The sequence below is a fragment of the Apodemus sylvaticus genome, chromosome 5, assembly GCF_947179515.1.
Source record: "Apodemus sylvaticus chromosome 5, mApoSyl1.1, whole genome shotgun sequence".
Taxonomy (NCBI): domain Eukaryota; kingdom Metazoa; phylum Chordata; class Mammalia; order Rodentia; family Muridae; genus Apodemus; species Apodemus sylvaticus.
The window spans coordinates 73,388,105-73,405,362 of NC_067476.1; the positions used below are offsets into that span (position 1 = coordinate 73,388,105).

At 42.2% G+C, this 17,258-nt stretch overlaps 1 protein-coding gene across 8 annotated transcripts in view; it reads left to right on the plus strand.

Moving 5' to 3' along the window:
• Nucleotides 1-17,258, plus strand: part of Ambra1 (autophagy and beclin 1 regulator 1) — a 191,910-nt gene that overhangs the window by 158,389 nt on the left and 16,263 nt on the right. For all 8 annotated transcript variants that reach the window (XM_052182981.1, XM_052182980.1, XM_052182985.1 and 5 more), the window contains 3 exons: nucleotides 3,003-3,191; nucleotides 4,061-4,215; nucleotides 16,682-16,821. In XM_052182981.1, coding sequence (XP_052038941.1) covers nucleotides 3,003-3,191; nucleotides 4,061-4,215; nucleotides 16,682-16,821 — 484 coding nt within the window. The remainder of the gene's footprint in view (nucleotides 1-3,002; nucleotides 3,192-4,060; nucleotides 4,216-16,681; nucleotides 16,822-17,258) is intronic.

Sequence of the window (17,258 nt, forward strand, 5' to 3'; positions counted from 1 at the left end):
GCTTTGCTGGCAGTATTTGCTCTCAGACTCTGCCCAGCATTGTTCAGGTGTCACTGATCTAAGCTGCATGGCAGAGTGAGGTATAGATCATCAACAGGGTTTTCCCTGTTGTGAGCTGACAGTGGCTTAGGCTGTGTTTCATTCACATCTTTCTTCCTATCTACTTACTTAGTTGCTCAATCCAAAAAAGGGATGGGCTGTTCTTTATCTTTAAAACATTACTTATCTCTACCCAAGAACTGTCTTTGTGCATATTATTAACTCTCTGAAATTTCAACTTTGTGAGGGAAGGCTGCACACGTGAACTATAGTAGCCATTATTTCTGTTTCTATATAGGAATTATTAAGCAACAGACAGCAAGTGTAAGTTGCTAATTGGAGCTTTGAAAGAAAAATGAAGTAGTGCTGTCTATATAATAGTGCCAGATGCTGTCTATAATGGAGCTATCATATTCCTGTGTGTGCCTACCAAATGCCTTTTATAGGGTTAAAACATGGGCCCAGGTAAATAGAGCACTAGCTGTCTTTCTGAGCTCATTATAGTTACCAGGAGCTGTAATGAAATTGGGTAGAGTTGGAAGAGAAAGCAAACTTTGGGAATTAGCCATTGACTTTATCATAAGATAATACAAACACAAATATAGTGGCTTGGAATTGAATCTGACAGAATGTTTTTTTGTCCATCTGCACAACTTTTGCAAGCTTTAATCCAAACTTTTCGGAAGAAAAGCCATATTTTCTTCTCATCCTTATAATCAGTTAGATACTTATAATTTGGTTAGTAGTTTAAGGTCATTATGGTCCCTCCCTGCCACTTAGGGCTTGAGCCTAGGTATTCTCTATATAGGCTAATGTTCTTCCTCTGCAATATCCTCGGCCCTCTTTGTTCCTTTCTATAGTTAGGTCTCCCTGAGTTGCCCAGCTGGCCTTGAACTCTCTGTATGTAGCCCAGGCAAACCGTGAACTTGCTCTCCACCTGCCTCAGCCTTTTGAGTGGCAGTGATTACAGGCCAGTGGCTGTAGGTTCAGTTTATTATGAACTTCTGTTTTTAACCAAAATGCATGCTGATACCTACAAGGTAGATCTCTGTTACCAAGACAGATGAACCATCATAGATGTTGGGGACATAGAGTATAGGTAAAATGGTAATTCTGCAGAGTAGTCCATAACATTCTATCATCTTCCTATTCTCCCACTTAATATTTTTGACACTCATTTTTATTTTTAGTCATATGTATTTTTGTTTGTGTGTATATGCTTATAGACATGTAGGTGCCCATAGATACTAGGAGAAGGTGTCAAATCCCCTGGAGCTAGAGTTCAAGTGATTGTGAGCCATCCCATGTGGGTGCTAGGAATCAAACTCAGCCATTTCTCCAGCCCTTCTACTTAATATTTGTTATTATCTCTATTCCCTGCCTTTGGTGGCAAAGTTCTAATTCATTAATTTCTTTGTCTCTTACTGAGGATTATGCCCACATCAAGGTTAGAAAAGCAAAATAGACTCACTCCTGAAAGCAGCTTTAAAATTCTTTTGTGTCTTTTCATTGACTAGAATGATATGGATCCAGAGGAAATTGCCATATTTTTGGCAAAAGGCTTGGGACCCTGTGTCAGGAGCAGACGGTTCCATGCTTACAAGATAAATCTATTCATGCAGGCTGGAGCAGATGGCAGGTTGGGAGTTGAGCAGCAGAGAGGCCTATGGTGATAGCAGTAGTATTTGGATGTCATTATTTTATTAGTTAGCAAACAGAACTGTCCTCAGTTTTATGTGTAATGGTGTTGTAGGTATCAGCCCCCAGGGATTGGCACAACAGCTATTCAATGTGTTCTGATGTCATTTTTTATCTACTCTGTTTATTATCTCTGTAGCTTTGTTAGCAACACATAGGAAAGGGGGAACAAATACGATTTAACATATCACTCAATTTCTAGACCCATAAGCCTTTTAAAACCATTTTGGTGGGGGGATTAGTTTCCCAGTACCTGGAATCTGATGAAGGCAGCCTGACCTTGGTTTGGCTTTGCTTTTAACTTATTTTTTAACTTTATGCCTCTAATGGTGGACATCTTTTTCAAATAAGAGAAAATATAAAGTCACTTTACATGGAGCAGAGCTAAGTGAAACAAAGCTTAGGAACTTGGTCTGTTTGTATGTGTCCTGCTGTTCCGCCCCCGTGGGTGGCAGGTGGACCCTTTAGTTCCAGCCTCACATCAGAGATAAACCACTTTCCCTTAGCAGGGAATCCCACAGTGCAAACAGTGAGGGTTCAAATGCAAACCAAAGCTAAACTAGACACAGTCCTGTGCTCTCCAGCATCTCATTAGTCCTTTCAGGCAGCGTGTGGTCTCCTCACCATCTCTAGCCTCCAGCGTGTTTCCTCAGTAGGTCCACTCTACTGCCTAGCCAGCCCAGTGCATTGTTCTTGGTAATGGTAACGTAGATATAGATAAGGTCTACCTGGGAACATTGGCTCATGGTTTTTAAGAAGCACAGAGTGTAATGAGAAATGCACAGAACTCCCACTGTCTAGTTCAGGGTGGGCTTTGTTTCTCTTTTTCTTCTGTGTGGAGTTGGAATTAGTGTTCCTGGAAATATAGGCACACTTTCTGAAATGACTTCCTTCTGTGAGATCACATAGCAGGTTCTGAGGGGGCTTTTTTCCCCAGGAGAGCTCTACCTGTATCCCCTTTACTTTAGCACCAGTGGGTTTGTGTTTTCATTTATCTTGGTTTCATACTTTGAGCAATAGCAGCATTGGAGTGGTTCTGGTGGCAGTGGTGGTAATGGACTGTTCTATAGTTTCTACTAAGTGATAGATGCATAGATCCTGCCTGCCTCTCTTATTTCCTGCTTCCCAACATCTTAAGGTAATTAAGGCAGCTTGCCCCATTTCCAAAGAGGATTCATACCATTAGAAGGGCCCCAAAACATCTTGGTCTCAGAATTTCTAACAGTGTTTAAACTTTCTCCCCTTCTTTTCTTTGTCCAATGCAGCCTCCGTGAATGTCCTGGTACAGAACTGCAAGATCTACAATGATGCCAGCTGTGACATTTCTGCAGATGGCCAGCTCCTGGCAGCTTTCATCCCAAGCAGCCAGAGGGGCTTTCCTGATGAAGGCATCCTGGCAGTGTATTCCCTGGCCCCTCATAACTTGGGGGAAATGCTCTACACCAAACGATTTGGTAAGGGATAGGAAGCCCAACCTAATGACAGAGTTGACGCTGATGCCTTGGCATAGGCAATCCTAGGTGAGGCATGGAGGACATGGGTGAGAGTAATGGTCACGTACTACCTCTGCCTTCATTCACTGTGGCACAGGCCAGAGAACGATTGCTTTGCAGGAGCCCTGGCTATAGCATTCATTACAGAAGAATCTTACAGTAAGAGTTCTCCCTGCCACAATAGCATCACTATAGCCCCTGTGACAAAGGCTAGCAATAAGGAAGGAGCTTTTTAATTGTGGCATGGAAAGCTGGGTAAGCACATATACTTACTGCAAGGTAATTTAGCATTGTGTTTTAAAAGCCTTCCAAAGTATGTGCGTTCTTCAATCCAGAAATTTTACTCTAAGGAAATAATCTGCTTCTAAAGACATAATCAGAAAACTACAAAGATTATACAAAGATATTTGTGCTGTGTTATTTATCATACAGGAAAACATCAAATTGTTACTTCAAGAGATTCTTTTTTAAGGGGTAGCTTAAAATAAATGTCTGTACAGTGATGGCATAAAAGACAAGTAGCATTAAAACTGCTCCTATGAAAGAGTAGATTTATAATGCCTAAGTGAAAAAAAAAATTCAGAACTGTGCCTTGAGTGTGCTAGCAGTCTTATAAAGTTATGAGAACATAGCCAGTATTCAGTAGTGCTAAGTATGCACTGCACTCAGTAAGTGTGCCCCTTCTCTCACTGCACACTGCAACCCTAGAAGATCACCTGAGTATAGTCAGACTGTGAAAACTGGAGAAAAGGAGAAAGGACTGAATGAAAGTTGTTTCCATGGAGCAGCAAGAATTCTGAGAAATGTGACTGTCTTCTGTTGGCCCTCAGGTCCCAATGCCATTTCTGTAAGCCTCTCTCCAATGGGCCGATACGTTATGGTGGGCTTGGCCTCACGAAGGATCCTGCTGCACCCCTCCACAGAGCACATGGTAGCCCAGGTCTTCAGGCTGCAACAGGCCCATGGTGGTGAGACTTCCATGAGGGTGAGTGTCATTGTTTACATCTTTTCTAGACTTGGCAGGGTAATGAGGGACTATGACGTTAGCCTCTGTCGGGCCAGTACCCTAGTCCAGCGACCCGTGACCAGTCTGTTTCACTTTTAGATCAGAAGTATTGAAAGTCAGGGGCTTTCGGCTGCACCTGTTAGCATTGTTCCATAATCTCACCTACTCGAGAGGCTAAGGCAAGAGTCTTGCCTTAAAATAAAAATATAGACAATGGGAAGTAGTAGCTTGGCGGCATACTTGCCTTGTGTGTGAGTGAGGATAACAGCACCAAGAAACACACCTCGGGAACTTTCTCAAACCCAAGAAGATGATCCCAGAGGCTTAATACGTCCTAACCTCGATGTGAATCAGTAATGCAGAGGTGTGTGAAGGGCCCAGGAAAAATGGAATTGTATGTGTCTTTAAAGTTCTTGTTCTGGTTTGGTATTGAGGAAACAAGCTAAAATGGTGATTGTATACCATGATTCCATGATGTCATGGTGGAACAAGAGGATTTTAGGCAGCTTCTCTGCTCTGAATTATCAGCCCCTTTACCAACAGAGTAGAGATGCCATGAGGACCCACTCCTTCTGAGGCATGCCCTCCTGTATGGCTATGGAAGCTTACTGGGTGGAGTATGGTTAACTGTCTTCTGGACTCACCCAGACTCTGTGGCCACCTGAGTTTCCCTCTTCCTCTAGGGGCTCATTTGACTAGGGTTTTGTCAGGGAGAATCAAGCATTTGAGCAGTTCTCTAATAAGATAGTATTTAAGCTTGGTTTCAATGTAAGAACTGGAGAATTAATTCCTCAGTCTCGTGTAGTCTGTACCATTTATAGGTCAGTGCATTTGGTGGGGTTGTTTTATTTTGTTTTTTGATTGGTTTTTGCGTGTTTGTTTGTTTGTTTGTTCCCTTTAGCTGTGTGCCATGCATGGTTAGTCTAACCCAGCTGGGTTCAATATAAGTTCCTTAAGAATATAGTCCCCCTCTTGCTTTTCTCTCTTGCCCTTACACTCTTGCCCCCCTGTTCCCTCTCTCCCCATTCTTCTCCCCTCTTTCCACGTGGTCATGGCCAGCTCTCATCCCTCTATCTTTTCTTTCTCTCTTTACTTCTCTTTTCTTACTTCTCTATAATAAAGTTTTGAAACCATGAAAAATAAAAATAAACAAGAATATAGTCCCAGGGCCTTCATCTAGTGCTGTGCTTATAGAGACTTGTTGAATGCTTGGACTAGGATGCATTTACTGTCAAGAAAAAAAAATAGAGATATGCAAAGTGATGGAGGTGTGCCTTTGCTGGCCTCTTCTTCCTCTGGTTTCTTAATAATAGTACCTTTGGCTGACTGTACTGAACTGCTTTTCAAACTCAGGGAACCTGATACTGATAAGGCTCTTGTTTGCCAGGATACCTTAAAACCTGGGATGTTTTCCTCCTCTGCATCTTCAGTTGCCCTCAAGTTTGTCTTCTCCTTTGGCAGCTTCCTTTATAGACTATTCCCCCTACTCATACCATTATGCTAATACTTTTCTCACCAACCTGCAGTTGTTTCTATATGCTGGACTTTAGCTCCTTCGGAGAGCAGAGTCATCATTTTTTCTTTATGAACTCCAAGTACCTAGTAGAGAACCTCATGCACAGTAGAAACTAAATGAATTGAAGAGGATCTCAGAAAAGCACCCTTGCCCCTTATCATTTTCAGGTGGTAATCATCCACCCGAAACCAGTGGCATCCTTGAAAATCTCTGAAAGGGGCAGCAGCAAGATACTCTGCTTTTGATAACATGACCGTAGAGTTCTGATGCTTGAGTTCTATATGGGTGAGAATGAGAAAACCATTGTAGTTCCCCAGGCTCGGTTTCTTAACTAGATATCTGAAGGTGGGAGTAGAGTTTTAGTGTAGTGTTGTTCTTTCATTAATCCTAAGCAAACCGTAAAAGCACCAGGCATCTACCTCTTACCACCTACATCCTGGTCCCAACAGCTCTTCTGACTAGTTGTAAAAAACAAAAATTTTAGGGGCTGGAGAGATGGCTCAGTGATTAAGAGCACTGGCTGCTTGCTCTTGCAGAGGTCCTAAGTTCAATTCCCAGCAACCACATGGTGGTTCACAACCATCTGTAATGAGATCCAATGTCTTCTTCTGCTGTGTCTGAAGACAGCTACAGTCTATTCATATAAATGAAATAAATAAATAAATAAATCTTTTTAAAGAAATTTTCTTATGGATCTTATTACAGTAATGCTAATACACATCTCCAGCTACTTCTCAAAAGCCAGGCCTCTTGCCAAGTTCCTAGGCCAAACTTTCCAGCTCTCTTTTTCATAATCAGTCAGAAATACCTGGCTAAAATCAAATACCTACAAGCAAATATAAGGTGTCTTTTGTGTGTGAGGCCAGATCTGAGGGAATTTGGTTGGAGGATTCTGCTGGGAAGATGGGATCCAGTTGGTCCACTGCTCTCTTGCTGAGGCATTCATGGCAGCTAGCCAGATGTGTGCTTCATGCAAACAGCTGTTTCTGAGCATGCCCCCCTGTCTTAGTTAGGGTTTTACTGCTGTGAACAGACACCATGACCAATGCAAATATTATAAAAGACAACATTTAATTGGGGTTGACTTACAGGCTCAGAGGTTCAGTCCATTGTCATCAAGGCAGAAACATGGCAACATCCAGGCAGATATGGTGCAGGAGGAGCTGAGAGCTCTACATCTTTATCTGAAGACTGCTAGTAGAAGACTAACTTCCGAGCAACTAGGGTGAGGGTCTTAAGCCCACACCCACAGTGACACACCTACTCCAGCAAGGCCACACCTCCTAATAGGATCTCTCCCTGGGTCAATCATATATGAACCATCACACCCCCTACCTCCAGTGAGGGAGGTTTTGTGATTCTCAATAAGTACCATGTATCATTAGGTGAGAAAACTGAGGACCCTGGGAAAATCTCCTTTGGGAAACATTCCTCTCCCCAAGAGTATCAAGGCATCGCAACAAAGATTTCACCCAATCAGACTTTCACTGACTCCACTTTTCTAGGTTTTGAGATCTTGCTTGTTCCTATATTCAAAGAACCAAAACATTCAGCAAATAAATGTCCCTGAACTCACTCTTTAGTGGAAGAGAAGCCACACATGTTGTTTGAGTGCACACGTGCTTATGTACATGTGTATATTGCTAGGCATTAGATGCCATCACACATGCTTGGCAGCCTGGCATTCCCTCTTTTAGTTGTGCTATACCAACTATGTCCTTAGGCACACTGTGATGTGCTGACCAGCATATCTCAAAGTTCTGGGGAGTTTTGTCAAATGGGACTGAAGGATCTCTCTGCCCATCTCTGTCTGTCTGTCTGTCTGTCTGTCTGTCTTTCTCTGCGCAGATTAGCATATGTGCTTCTCTCTGTAAAGTTAGCTTTGCCCTTGAAACATGCGTATGCAGAGAAGGAGCCTAGAGCTTCTTCACGGTGCATTCCCCCTTCCCACCATGAAATAACTTCTTGGATTCACAATGATAATATTCAAAAAGATGAACTTGTTGTACCAACAGACATTCCCAGGGGAAAATCCTCTGGGGTATTGATTTATTTTAATTCCCACTAAGTGATATCTCTCAGGAGATGATCTCTTACAGGATCCCATATGAAATCTCTTCTATAAATGAATTGCTAGTTGCTGTTAGCCTTGGCATGCTTATTCTAAGAGTTCAGCAGTGGTCCCTGGGCATTGGAACTATAGTTCCTGTGTAACAGGCCCTCAAAACACAGATTCACTTTAGACCTACAGTCACAAAAGTGGGTTCTGATGATCCCATCTACTCAGAGGCTGAATCAGGATCATGAGGTTGTGGCCAGCCTGTTTATTATGAGACCTTGTCTCCAGATAAAAGGTATTTACAAGATATAACAATGATACCGTGTCTGTATCTTTTGTTTGTTTTTGTTTTTCGAGACAGGGTTTCTCTGTATAGCCCTAGCTGTCCTAGAACTCACTCTGTAGACCAGGCTGACCTCAAACTCAGAAATCGCCTGCCTCTGCCTCACAAGTGCTGGTACTAAAGGTGTGCGCCACCACTGCCCAGCCAGTGTCTGTGTCTTAAAACAAGCTTCCCATTCTGGAGAAGGAGAAGTGGCTTAGTGGTAAAGACCACTTACTGCTTTTGTAGAGGACAAGGTCTGCTTCCCAAACACCTACCTGGAGGCGTACAATCATCGATAACTCCAGTTCCAGAGCACCCGATGCTTTTTTCTAACCTCTAAGAAGGGTATCTCCCGTGCATGTAGGTGGTGCCTGTGCATAAATGCAAGCAGAATTCTCGTATATAAAAAAGGATTTTAGAATTTAAAACAAGCCCCTTCCTCCCAGTGGTTATGCTTTACACATGAGCTTGTGAACTGCTGGTTTTAATATCTACCACCTTCACTAAGGTGTCAGCCTTTAGTATTTCAGTAAGGCAAGCAGAGACTCAGTCCTTACATGATTCTGAGGGTTGTCCTGCCTTGATCCTGTGCTGATTGTATTGCTGTTTGTGTCCTGTTTCCACCAAATTCAGCCTCCCCGGGGTCTCACTATATAGACCAGCTGACCTTAATTTACAGAGATCTGCCTACCTTTACCTCCCAAGCTCAGGGATTAAAGTCTCCCTGTCCTTATAGTTCAGATTTTAGAAGACAGTGCTTTTATTTCCATTATATCTTCAGCTATTTATATACACTTCTGGTGTAGCTTGGTAGGATAGAGCGGGTAAAGACTAGAACTGTTTTTAACTGCATCACCACCAGTGCAGCCTGGTCGTGGAGCTGTCATAGTTCATCGCGGTAGGAGGGCATGACAGAGCAGAGTGATTCCCATCACGGCCCACACTCAGCCTTCTCAGTGCCTGTGCTTCTCCTCCAGTCTCTTTGCAGTTGTTGAGGCTCTCCAGGTCTTTCTCTTAATTGTCTGTAACTCTTCAAGGCTTTGATTCCTCAGGTTGAGTCATTTTCAGGTCTGTCCTATTTCTAGGAGGGAAGATTCTTTTAGTATTCCCCCTTGATGGTTTCTGAGGCTCCTTCTAATTCTAAGAATTTGCAGAGCAGAAAGAATAGGCCCAGGCTTCTGTTTTCTGTCTCTCTTTTTCTGTCCACTAGAGAACCCCTAAACTGGAGTTGAGGCGCTCTATAACTCAGTTGCCTTTGCTGTTTGATTCCCTTTCACTAGAGCAAGTAAGGGTTTTTGTTCATTTCTGTTTTGTTTTAAGTTAGGCTTTTAGAGATTTCTGAGCTGAAGTTTTGCTGAATTCCCAAAACACTAAACTGCCTGTGTTCTGGCTCTGCTTTCATTTTCTAATTGGAACAAGGCATAATATTGTAACAGAAAACTGCAATTAATTTTCTAAAATAGTGGCAACTTGCACATTATAATAACTTTGGTTGTAACCAAGTGAAAGCACAATAACAAAATTACTAATGAAGCCAGAAATAGTCATATACCAAATCACTCCTTTAGTTTGTATCATATAAGCCCAGTGTTACTCAGGGAAAGAGTACAAAGTCGGGGCTGGGGCAGGGACTCAAGGACAAGGGATTTACTAGGCATTCTCAACTAGAAAGTAAGAATAAGAATTAGTAACATGTCATGTTCTTTACCCCAAAGCACTGACTATCCTTCCCCAACAGATGAAAATTATAGGCAGACAAATGGTTTAGAGCCGGAGCTAAGTAGTAGAGTGCTTTTCTAGCCTGTGCAAGACCAGATTCTATCCTCAGGACCACAAGGAGAAAGAACTGGAAACAATTCTCAGTACATTAGAAGTTCTAGGAACTTGAAGCTCAGTGCTTCTGGCCCACATGCCACCCCACTTTCTCTCTTTCAGTAGAAGTGATAGACAAAAATATGTCATTTGACTTGGTTGGGGGAATATCAGCTTATTTATTAGAAATGTTTCTTTATGCAGTAAAGCTGTATTTAAAGACTCAGTATTGCCCTGGCTAGCCATGTGGAAGATATATTAGAATGTCTGTTTGGTTTTCATGTGTTTGTGATGCTAGAGATTGAACCCAGAACTCAGAGCCTGCACATAGAAAGTTTGAAATCTACCTCTGAGATATACCCACAGTCTCTCTTTCCTTCTTGGTTTTATGAGGTCTGCTATTCAGTGATGAGCTCTCATCTTCTATGATCCCTCCTATTAACCATCTTTTAGATATAGAAATTGATGAGTATTCTATATCATGTTACCCGTCATCCTAGTGTTAGTGCCCTGAAAAGCTTAAGAACTAGAACTGAGCCAGGAGTGATGCACACCTGAGCCCCACACTTAAGAACTGGAGGTAGGGTTCAAGGATGGGCGGTGAAATCGCTCAAAAGGTAAAGAAAGGCACCTGCCACTAAGCCTGGTCTGAATGTAATCCCTTAAGCACGCATAGTGAAAGGAGAAAACTAGCTCCCAAAAGGTGCCCTCAGACCTCCAATACACACACACACACTCACTCACAGCAAAATATCCATACACACAAAATGAAAATAAATGAATCTTACAAGAAAGACAAGCTTAGACTGTAGAAACTTTGACTCAAAAAGCACAACAATATCCACAAAAGAAGATTAATTAGAAAGACATGATATGCAGAGTGCTCATCTATCTTTTCTGTAATTTCCATTGTAGCTTAGATCCTGGGTCTGGATGTGTGCCAGAAGCCATCAGTCCTGGCCAGCATTTATATGACTTCTCATACATGGTCTCTTCTGAACCATCATACTTTTATTTTAATGTGTCTAATCTTCACCACTATCTTCCCCCAGACCCTGCTTTGTGGTACAATCCTACACATCTCTGTACATCTGAATTTTAAATCTTTTTATTTTCAAAGCTGATACAAAACTCTATCTTGGTGAAGAATACTCAAGAGGTCCAAGGGTCTGAACTATTTCTTAATCTTGGGGAAGGAGCTTTGGCTTTGAGTGGGGAATAAATACTGAAATTACAGACACTTTATTTTTATATATTTGAAGGGTACCATTTCTTCAAGGGAAGATTGGGACAGAAGCAAGACAGCTTTGTTGTCAAAAATGATTTAGTCCTTCCCAAGATTCTGCCCTCATTAATTTCCTTAAAGCTGCCTGTCAGCTGATTAAAAGCTGTTTCCGCTGCAATTATCTTAAAGTTGACTTCTGCGATGTAGCACAAAGCGTCTATCCTCAAAAAACGTTCCTCTCTTCAGAACATTGCAGAAAAGTGGGAGGGGCAAGTTAAAAGTCAGAGGTGTCTCTGATGTGATTTGTCAGAGGAGGGAAGAACAAGATACAAAATTTAAAATACCATTAAACTGCCATCAGAGCCCTTCGAAGGTTCAGGAGAATTTTTCCATGACAGTCACACAGCTCTGATGATTCCTTGCACCCTGTGGTGTCTCTCAGGAGAACGGACTCCATACTACATTCATGTCTTCTCAAAAGAAAACTGTGCTGTGTGCCTCCTGTAGGTATTAAACTGAAATGCTTACAACCCAGGGAGCTCTGAATGAAGAGTTTATCAGACTGGCATGTAGTTCAGCAACAGAGCACTTGCCTAGCATATGAGCAGCCCTAGTGAATCACCAATAGTAGAAGAGAAAGTAGGGTATGTTTCCTCTACCACCTACAGTGAGGCTAGATATCAGTTCAAAAACTGTCCCTAAAACCAAGGTCTAAGAGTGTTTTGTAACAAAAAAAAAAAAAAAAAAAAAAAAAAAAAAAAGGAAAGAAAATGTAAGTTCACATTGGACCTGCATTTATAAATAAGAGGAGCAGAATTATTCCGAGAGACTGGAGAGTGGCTGTTGCATCTGAATTGCAGAAATCAGTAGCTAAGGAGGTCATTAGCCTTGGTGTTGAATGTAATAAGAACGGAGTCAAGGTTTCAGTATGCGTTCAGAAATGTGGGAAAGGTTTGGCCCCAAACCTAATGGTCTGAATTCAGTCAATTCCTGGAATCCACATGACAGAAGAGATTGGACTCCTACAAGTTTGCCTCTGACCTATACCAGTGTGCCATGGCATTCATGAGAACACACACACACACACACACACACACACACACATACACACGTTCAAAAGAAAAACTTAATCCACACTAGGAATGTTGGGGTATGGTTAAGTTGAAGAGTGTTTGACTAGTATTCATAACATCCTAGGTTTTATCTTTAAGACATAAAAGTAAATACACAGGCCTTGGAGATAGCAAATGTTATTCAAAATGGTAGAACACTCATTTAGGATCTGCAGAATTATACATTAGATCCCTAACACCACAAAAAGAAAGAAAGCTAAAGCTAGACATGGTGATACATGCCTATGATCCAGAATCCCAGGTGTTGAAACAGGGATTGTAAGTTTCAGGCCAGGTTAGGCTGTACAGCAAGGTCAAACCTATCTCTAAAATTAAAATAGTGATTGTGTGTGTGCCCCTCCCCTGCCTGCCCTAGGCCTTTGATAAAGGCACCCATCTATCCAGTGTTTCTTGTAATCTTTCCACTAATCTTTCTCATCAAATTAAACCATTGGTTTTCTTCTTATTACCTTCTTTTGAAAACTTAAAGTATCCCATGCTTTCTAACTGGTTTTCCATCCCAGAGCCCTTCTGTTCCCCATTTCTCCTTTCTTGAACCAGCTTTCTATGTCTTATGGTAAGGTAGACCCAGCAGCTGCATTGGACCTCCAACCTTCACTATAAGGTTCTGTTTGACAGATGATGTACAGAAAAGCACCACAGAGGGTTTTTTCTCCTGGCTTTTAATGGGCTGGCTCTGAGCAATGCAGTTTGTAGCTGAGCTAATTAATGGTCTGAGTTTTATTGACATGCAGCAGAAAAGAAGGGTTAAAGGCTGTAGCCTGCTTGCCCTGTGTTGTGTTGTGTTGTGGGACAGGCTTTTATAGAGCCTACACTTCTCTAGAATGCCTTGTGTACCACAAGCAAGCCTCAAATTTGGAATCTTTCTGCCTCTACCTCTGTGGTACTAGGATTATAATATGCACTACTATGCCCAGATTTCTCTGAGCTTTAAAAGTTTTCCACTGACCTTTTGTTCTTTTTTTATACTCTCCTAAACAGAAAAAAATAATGCTTTCAGTTTGGGAACTTTTTATTTTTGTTCCCACTGAACCTGAAGTTTAAGCAGGTGATACAGATACCCTAGAAGTGGAGGAAACATTTTCTTCCTCTGCTCCCTTGGACCTCTAAAGCTTTGGCAACCTGACCCATTCCCTGTTGATGTGTTGAGACCGTATGGGCACTAAAATCTGTTCATTCTAGCATACTGATTCTCATTTCCTTTATAGATGATAGACAAAATGAAAATGCTGTACTTGAGGAGGAGAGGTGTGCTGTTAGCATCTGTCATGTTCCAGGGTATTAGCTACAGCTAAAGCAGGTGAAACCAGGACTTTCAGGCATGAATCAGTGGTTCTGTTTGTATCCAACCTTGCATAGAGTCTCCAGGTTTTCATACTTCTCTTCCAATGTCCTAGAATTAAAAAGTGTGCCTCATGGGAAGTCACTTTTGTCCTGGGGTTACGGAGGTTGGCAGACTACTGGCTTGCCTTTCACATCCCCTGATGAATTTCAGGACACTTGAACAATCTTAAGGAAATCATTCTTAGAACCATATTCATTGAACCTTAGCTATGGCAAAGCTGTCCCATGCCTACACTAAGGTCCTATCTGTTCAGATGGACTTGATCCCGTCCCCACTGCAGTCCCGACTGAGTCTCACCTGTTCTCTGGTTTAAGTAGACTAATGGCTGAGATCACACATGGTTTCAAAGGAGCTGGAGCTATCAACATCTGTCAGTATTGGGGAAATTATTGCCCAGTTAATTTTCTCATCTCCAGCTTCTCGGTGCTAGGATCCCAGATGTGCTTAGTCATGCCGGTCCAGGAGTTTTGTAGTACATCGAGCATAGTTAGGCCTCAAGCCAAAGATAATTCTGTATAGTAAAGTTCAGTCAGCCTTAAGACCATAGCAGAACCATTCTGGAAGAGTGCCAACAGCTACTGGACACATTTCTAAGTGCCATACCTGAAAAGTTACTGATATCAGGATTCTGTCTGTGTGGCAATAACATGGAATGTACATGCATTGTAGAGACTGTTGTAAAGGCCCCTCATACCCATATTCTCAAATCCAAGACTGCTCGGTTTGAGCAGATTATAGAGGAGTCCCTTAGTTTGATTTTTACCTTTGGAGTGGGGCATTGAGGGAGGATCACACCATGTAGCCTAAGCTGACTTCAAAACTGAGGTCCTCTTACCCAGCCTCAAAAGCTGAGGTGAAAGGATCATTTGAACACAACATTGAAGGACAGTTTGGGCAAACGTGCACCACTATATGCACTCCAGTTTTTTACTTCATTACTTTTTTTTTTGTAGTCTCTTTTTAACTTTTTACGTGTTCATATTATTTTCTTTCTCCCTTTTTAGCCACTTATTGAATAATCAGAAAAATAATTATCATCTAAGTGTAGTGAAGCACACCTTTAATCCCAGCACTCCAGAAGCAGAGGCAGAGGCAGGTGGATCTTTTGAGTTTGAGACCAGCCTAGTCTACAGAGCAAGTTGCAGGACAGTCAGAGCTACAGAGAGGCCCTATCTGAAAGGAAAAAAAAAAATTAGATATGCCTGAGGTAGAAGGATCATTTGAACACAAAAATTGAAGGACAGCTTAGGCAAGCCCCTGTCTCAATAATAATAATAATATTTTTTAAAAGTTACCAAACTGGGGCCGGAGAGATGGCTTAGAGGTTAAGAGCACTGACTGCTCTTCCAGGGGTCCTGAGTTCAATTCCCAGCAACCACATGATGGCTCACAACCATCTGTAATAGGGTCCGATACCCTCTTCTGGAGTGGCTGATGACAGCAACAATCTACTCACATATATTAAATAAATAAATAAATCTTTTTAAAAAAAAGTTACCAAATTTCATATATATTGCTTTCTGAACTACCCTGCCTCTGTCATCCCTAGAAGCAAGTAAAGGCAGAAGAAGTTTATCCCTACTGTATAGTTTAAAAACCAGGGAAGTTAAAACAGAAGCAGAGAGACATGAGATATGGGACAGAGGAGATGAGTTTCTAACAACCTGGAAGGGTGCTCCCAGCAACAGGGTCAACAGCCACCATTTATAAGCTTGTGCCATGCCTGGCAATTTTTATGTCCCTCAATGCTTGTTTCCCTAGTTATTTGAATGCAAGTGTATTGTCCCTTAGAGTGGGGGTTGGTTGATCCTGTGTCTCCCCCACCCCCTCACTTCCCTGGCATTTACAGTACTCGGTATGTAACCCAAGCTTTTGTCATGCTAGGCAAGTAAGTGTTCTGCTATTGAGTATTGTATCTCACTTTTTCTTTTATCTTTTTCTTTCTTTTTCTTTTCTTCTCTCTCTCTTTCTCTTTTTTTTTTTTTTTTTTAAGCTAGAATGTCACATGGCCCAGGCTAGTTTTTAATTTTCTGTACTGAAAGATGGCTGGTCATCCTGTCTCTACCTTCTGAGTGCTGGGATTTCACTTGTATATCACCAGGCCAAGTTTATGTGGAGGTCAAACTCTGGGCTTCATGCATGCTTAGGCAAGTGCTCTACCAATTGGGCTTTATCCTCAGCCTTGAATGTGGGAGATTTTTAAGCTGAGATCAAGACAAGTTGTTATGTAGTCACATCAGGGTTCAAAGTTAGGGCCAAGTAAATGTCTCTGTCTTTTCATTTCTCTCCTCCCTGCCTCAGTCTCTGACCAAATCTTTTGAAATGATTCTCAGGTCAGAGACCTTGTAGCTGGATTTCCCTACAGCCCAAACTCTACATGTAGCTAGGTCCCCCTCAGGACAGAGTAACTTGGGAAGATAACAGAAGTCACTGAAAGGGAAAGTTTTGCCTTTAAGGAGATCCATCTAATGGTGGTTTATATAAGCCAGAAGGCACTCACTCACAAGGAGAAGATTCCCCACTGCTCTGCTCCCCACATCTGAATACACCTTTTGGGTTTCCTTAACAATAGCAGTCTTAACAGTGCTTTTAATTAGATGAATTAAGAATGTTCTCTGATGTTGTCACCCCCTCCCGCCCCCCTATCACCTCCAATTCCCTATTACTGTGAGATATCTGGGTTTCCATAGTAACAATACTATCAGCCCAGGTTGCCTTTCACTGGTTTATTCTGGTCAGAGGAAAGTTATGGCCAGTCCATTCCAGTGTGGTGGGCTGTGAATGAGGCTTTAAGGTCCTGATGTCAGAGGGCTGAGGTGAGAGGCACTGAGAAGCTAAGACTGTTAAGTGTGCTCCTAAAAGAGACTGTGCTCCCACTCCTCCTTCCCCAGAGCCTCAAATATGAGTTGACAGCCATCCCATTCCAGCTTAAAGTTTCCTCCCTTTCCTGTGGTTAATTGATCCTTGCATTTTGTTATTTTTGATAACAAGTTGTTTCTCCTCCCATTCTCTTCTCTGTCTCCTATGCAGAGAGTTTTCAACGTCCTTTATCCTATGCCTGCTGACCAGCGGAGACACGTCAGCATCAACTCTGCCCGATGGCTACCTGAGCCAGGGCTTGGTTTGGCCTATGGCACCAACAAAGGAGACCTGGTGATCTGCCGACCAGAGTGAGTTGCTCAAGGCGGGTGCAGGGGTGTATGGACATTATCTGAACAGAAGACTAAACAAAATAGTACTTACTTGTAGGCCGGGCCAGACAGCTAGGTCCTGGACAATCCAAAACCTGCTGGAGAGGTATTGGAGGTAGTACATGAAGAAGATGAACGGAAGGATGAAGTTCCAAATAAACCTGGATTATATAACCAGACCCTATCGCAAAAAGGAGAGGGGATTAAAAAAAAATCCTCTGTCTTATGTTGGTCCCTACACCACAGCTTCCCAGGCTACTTAACCTTCTTCTCTCAAGATGAAGTTAGTTCTTCATTCCAAATAGTGTACCCCCCCCCCCCAAAAAAAAAAAACCTGTTTTAGTCGCTGGGTGATTCCAATTGCTTTAGAGATGAAGCGGAAAGATTATGAGTTCAAGTCCAGCATGGGTTATATA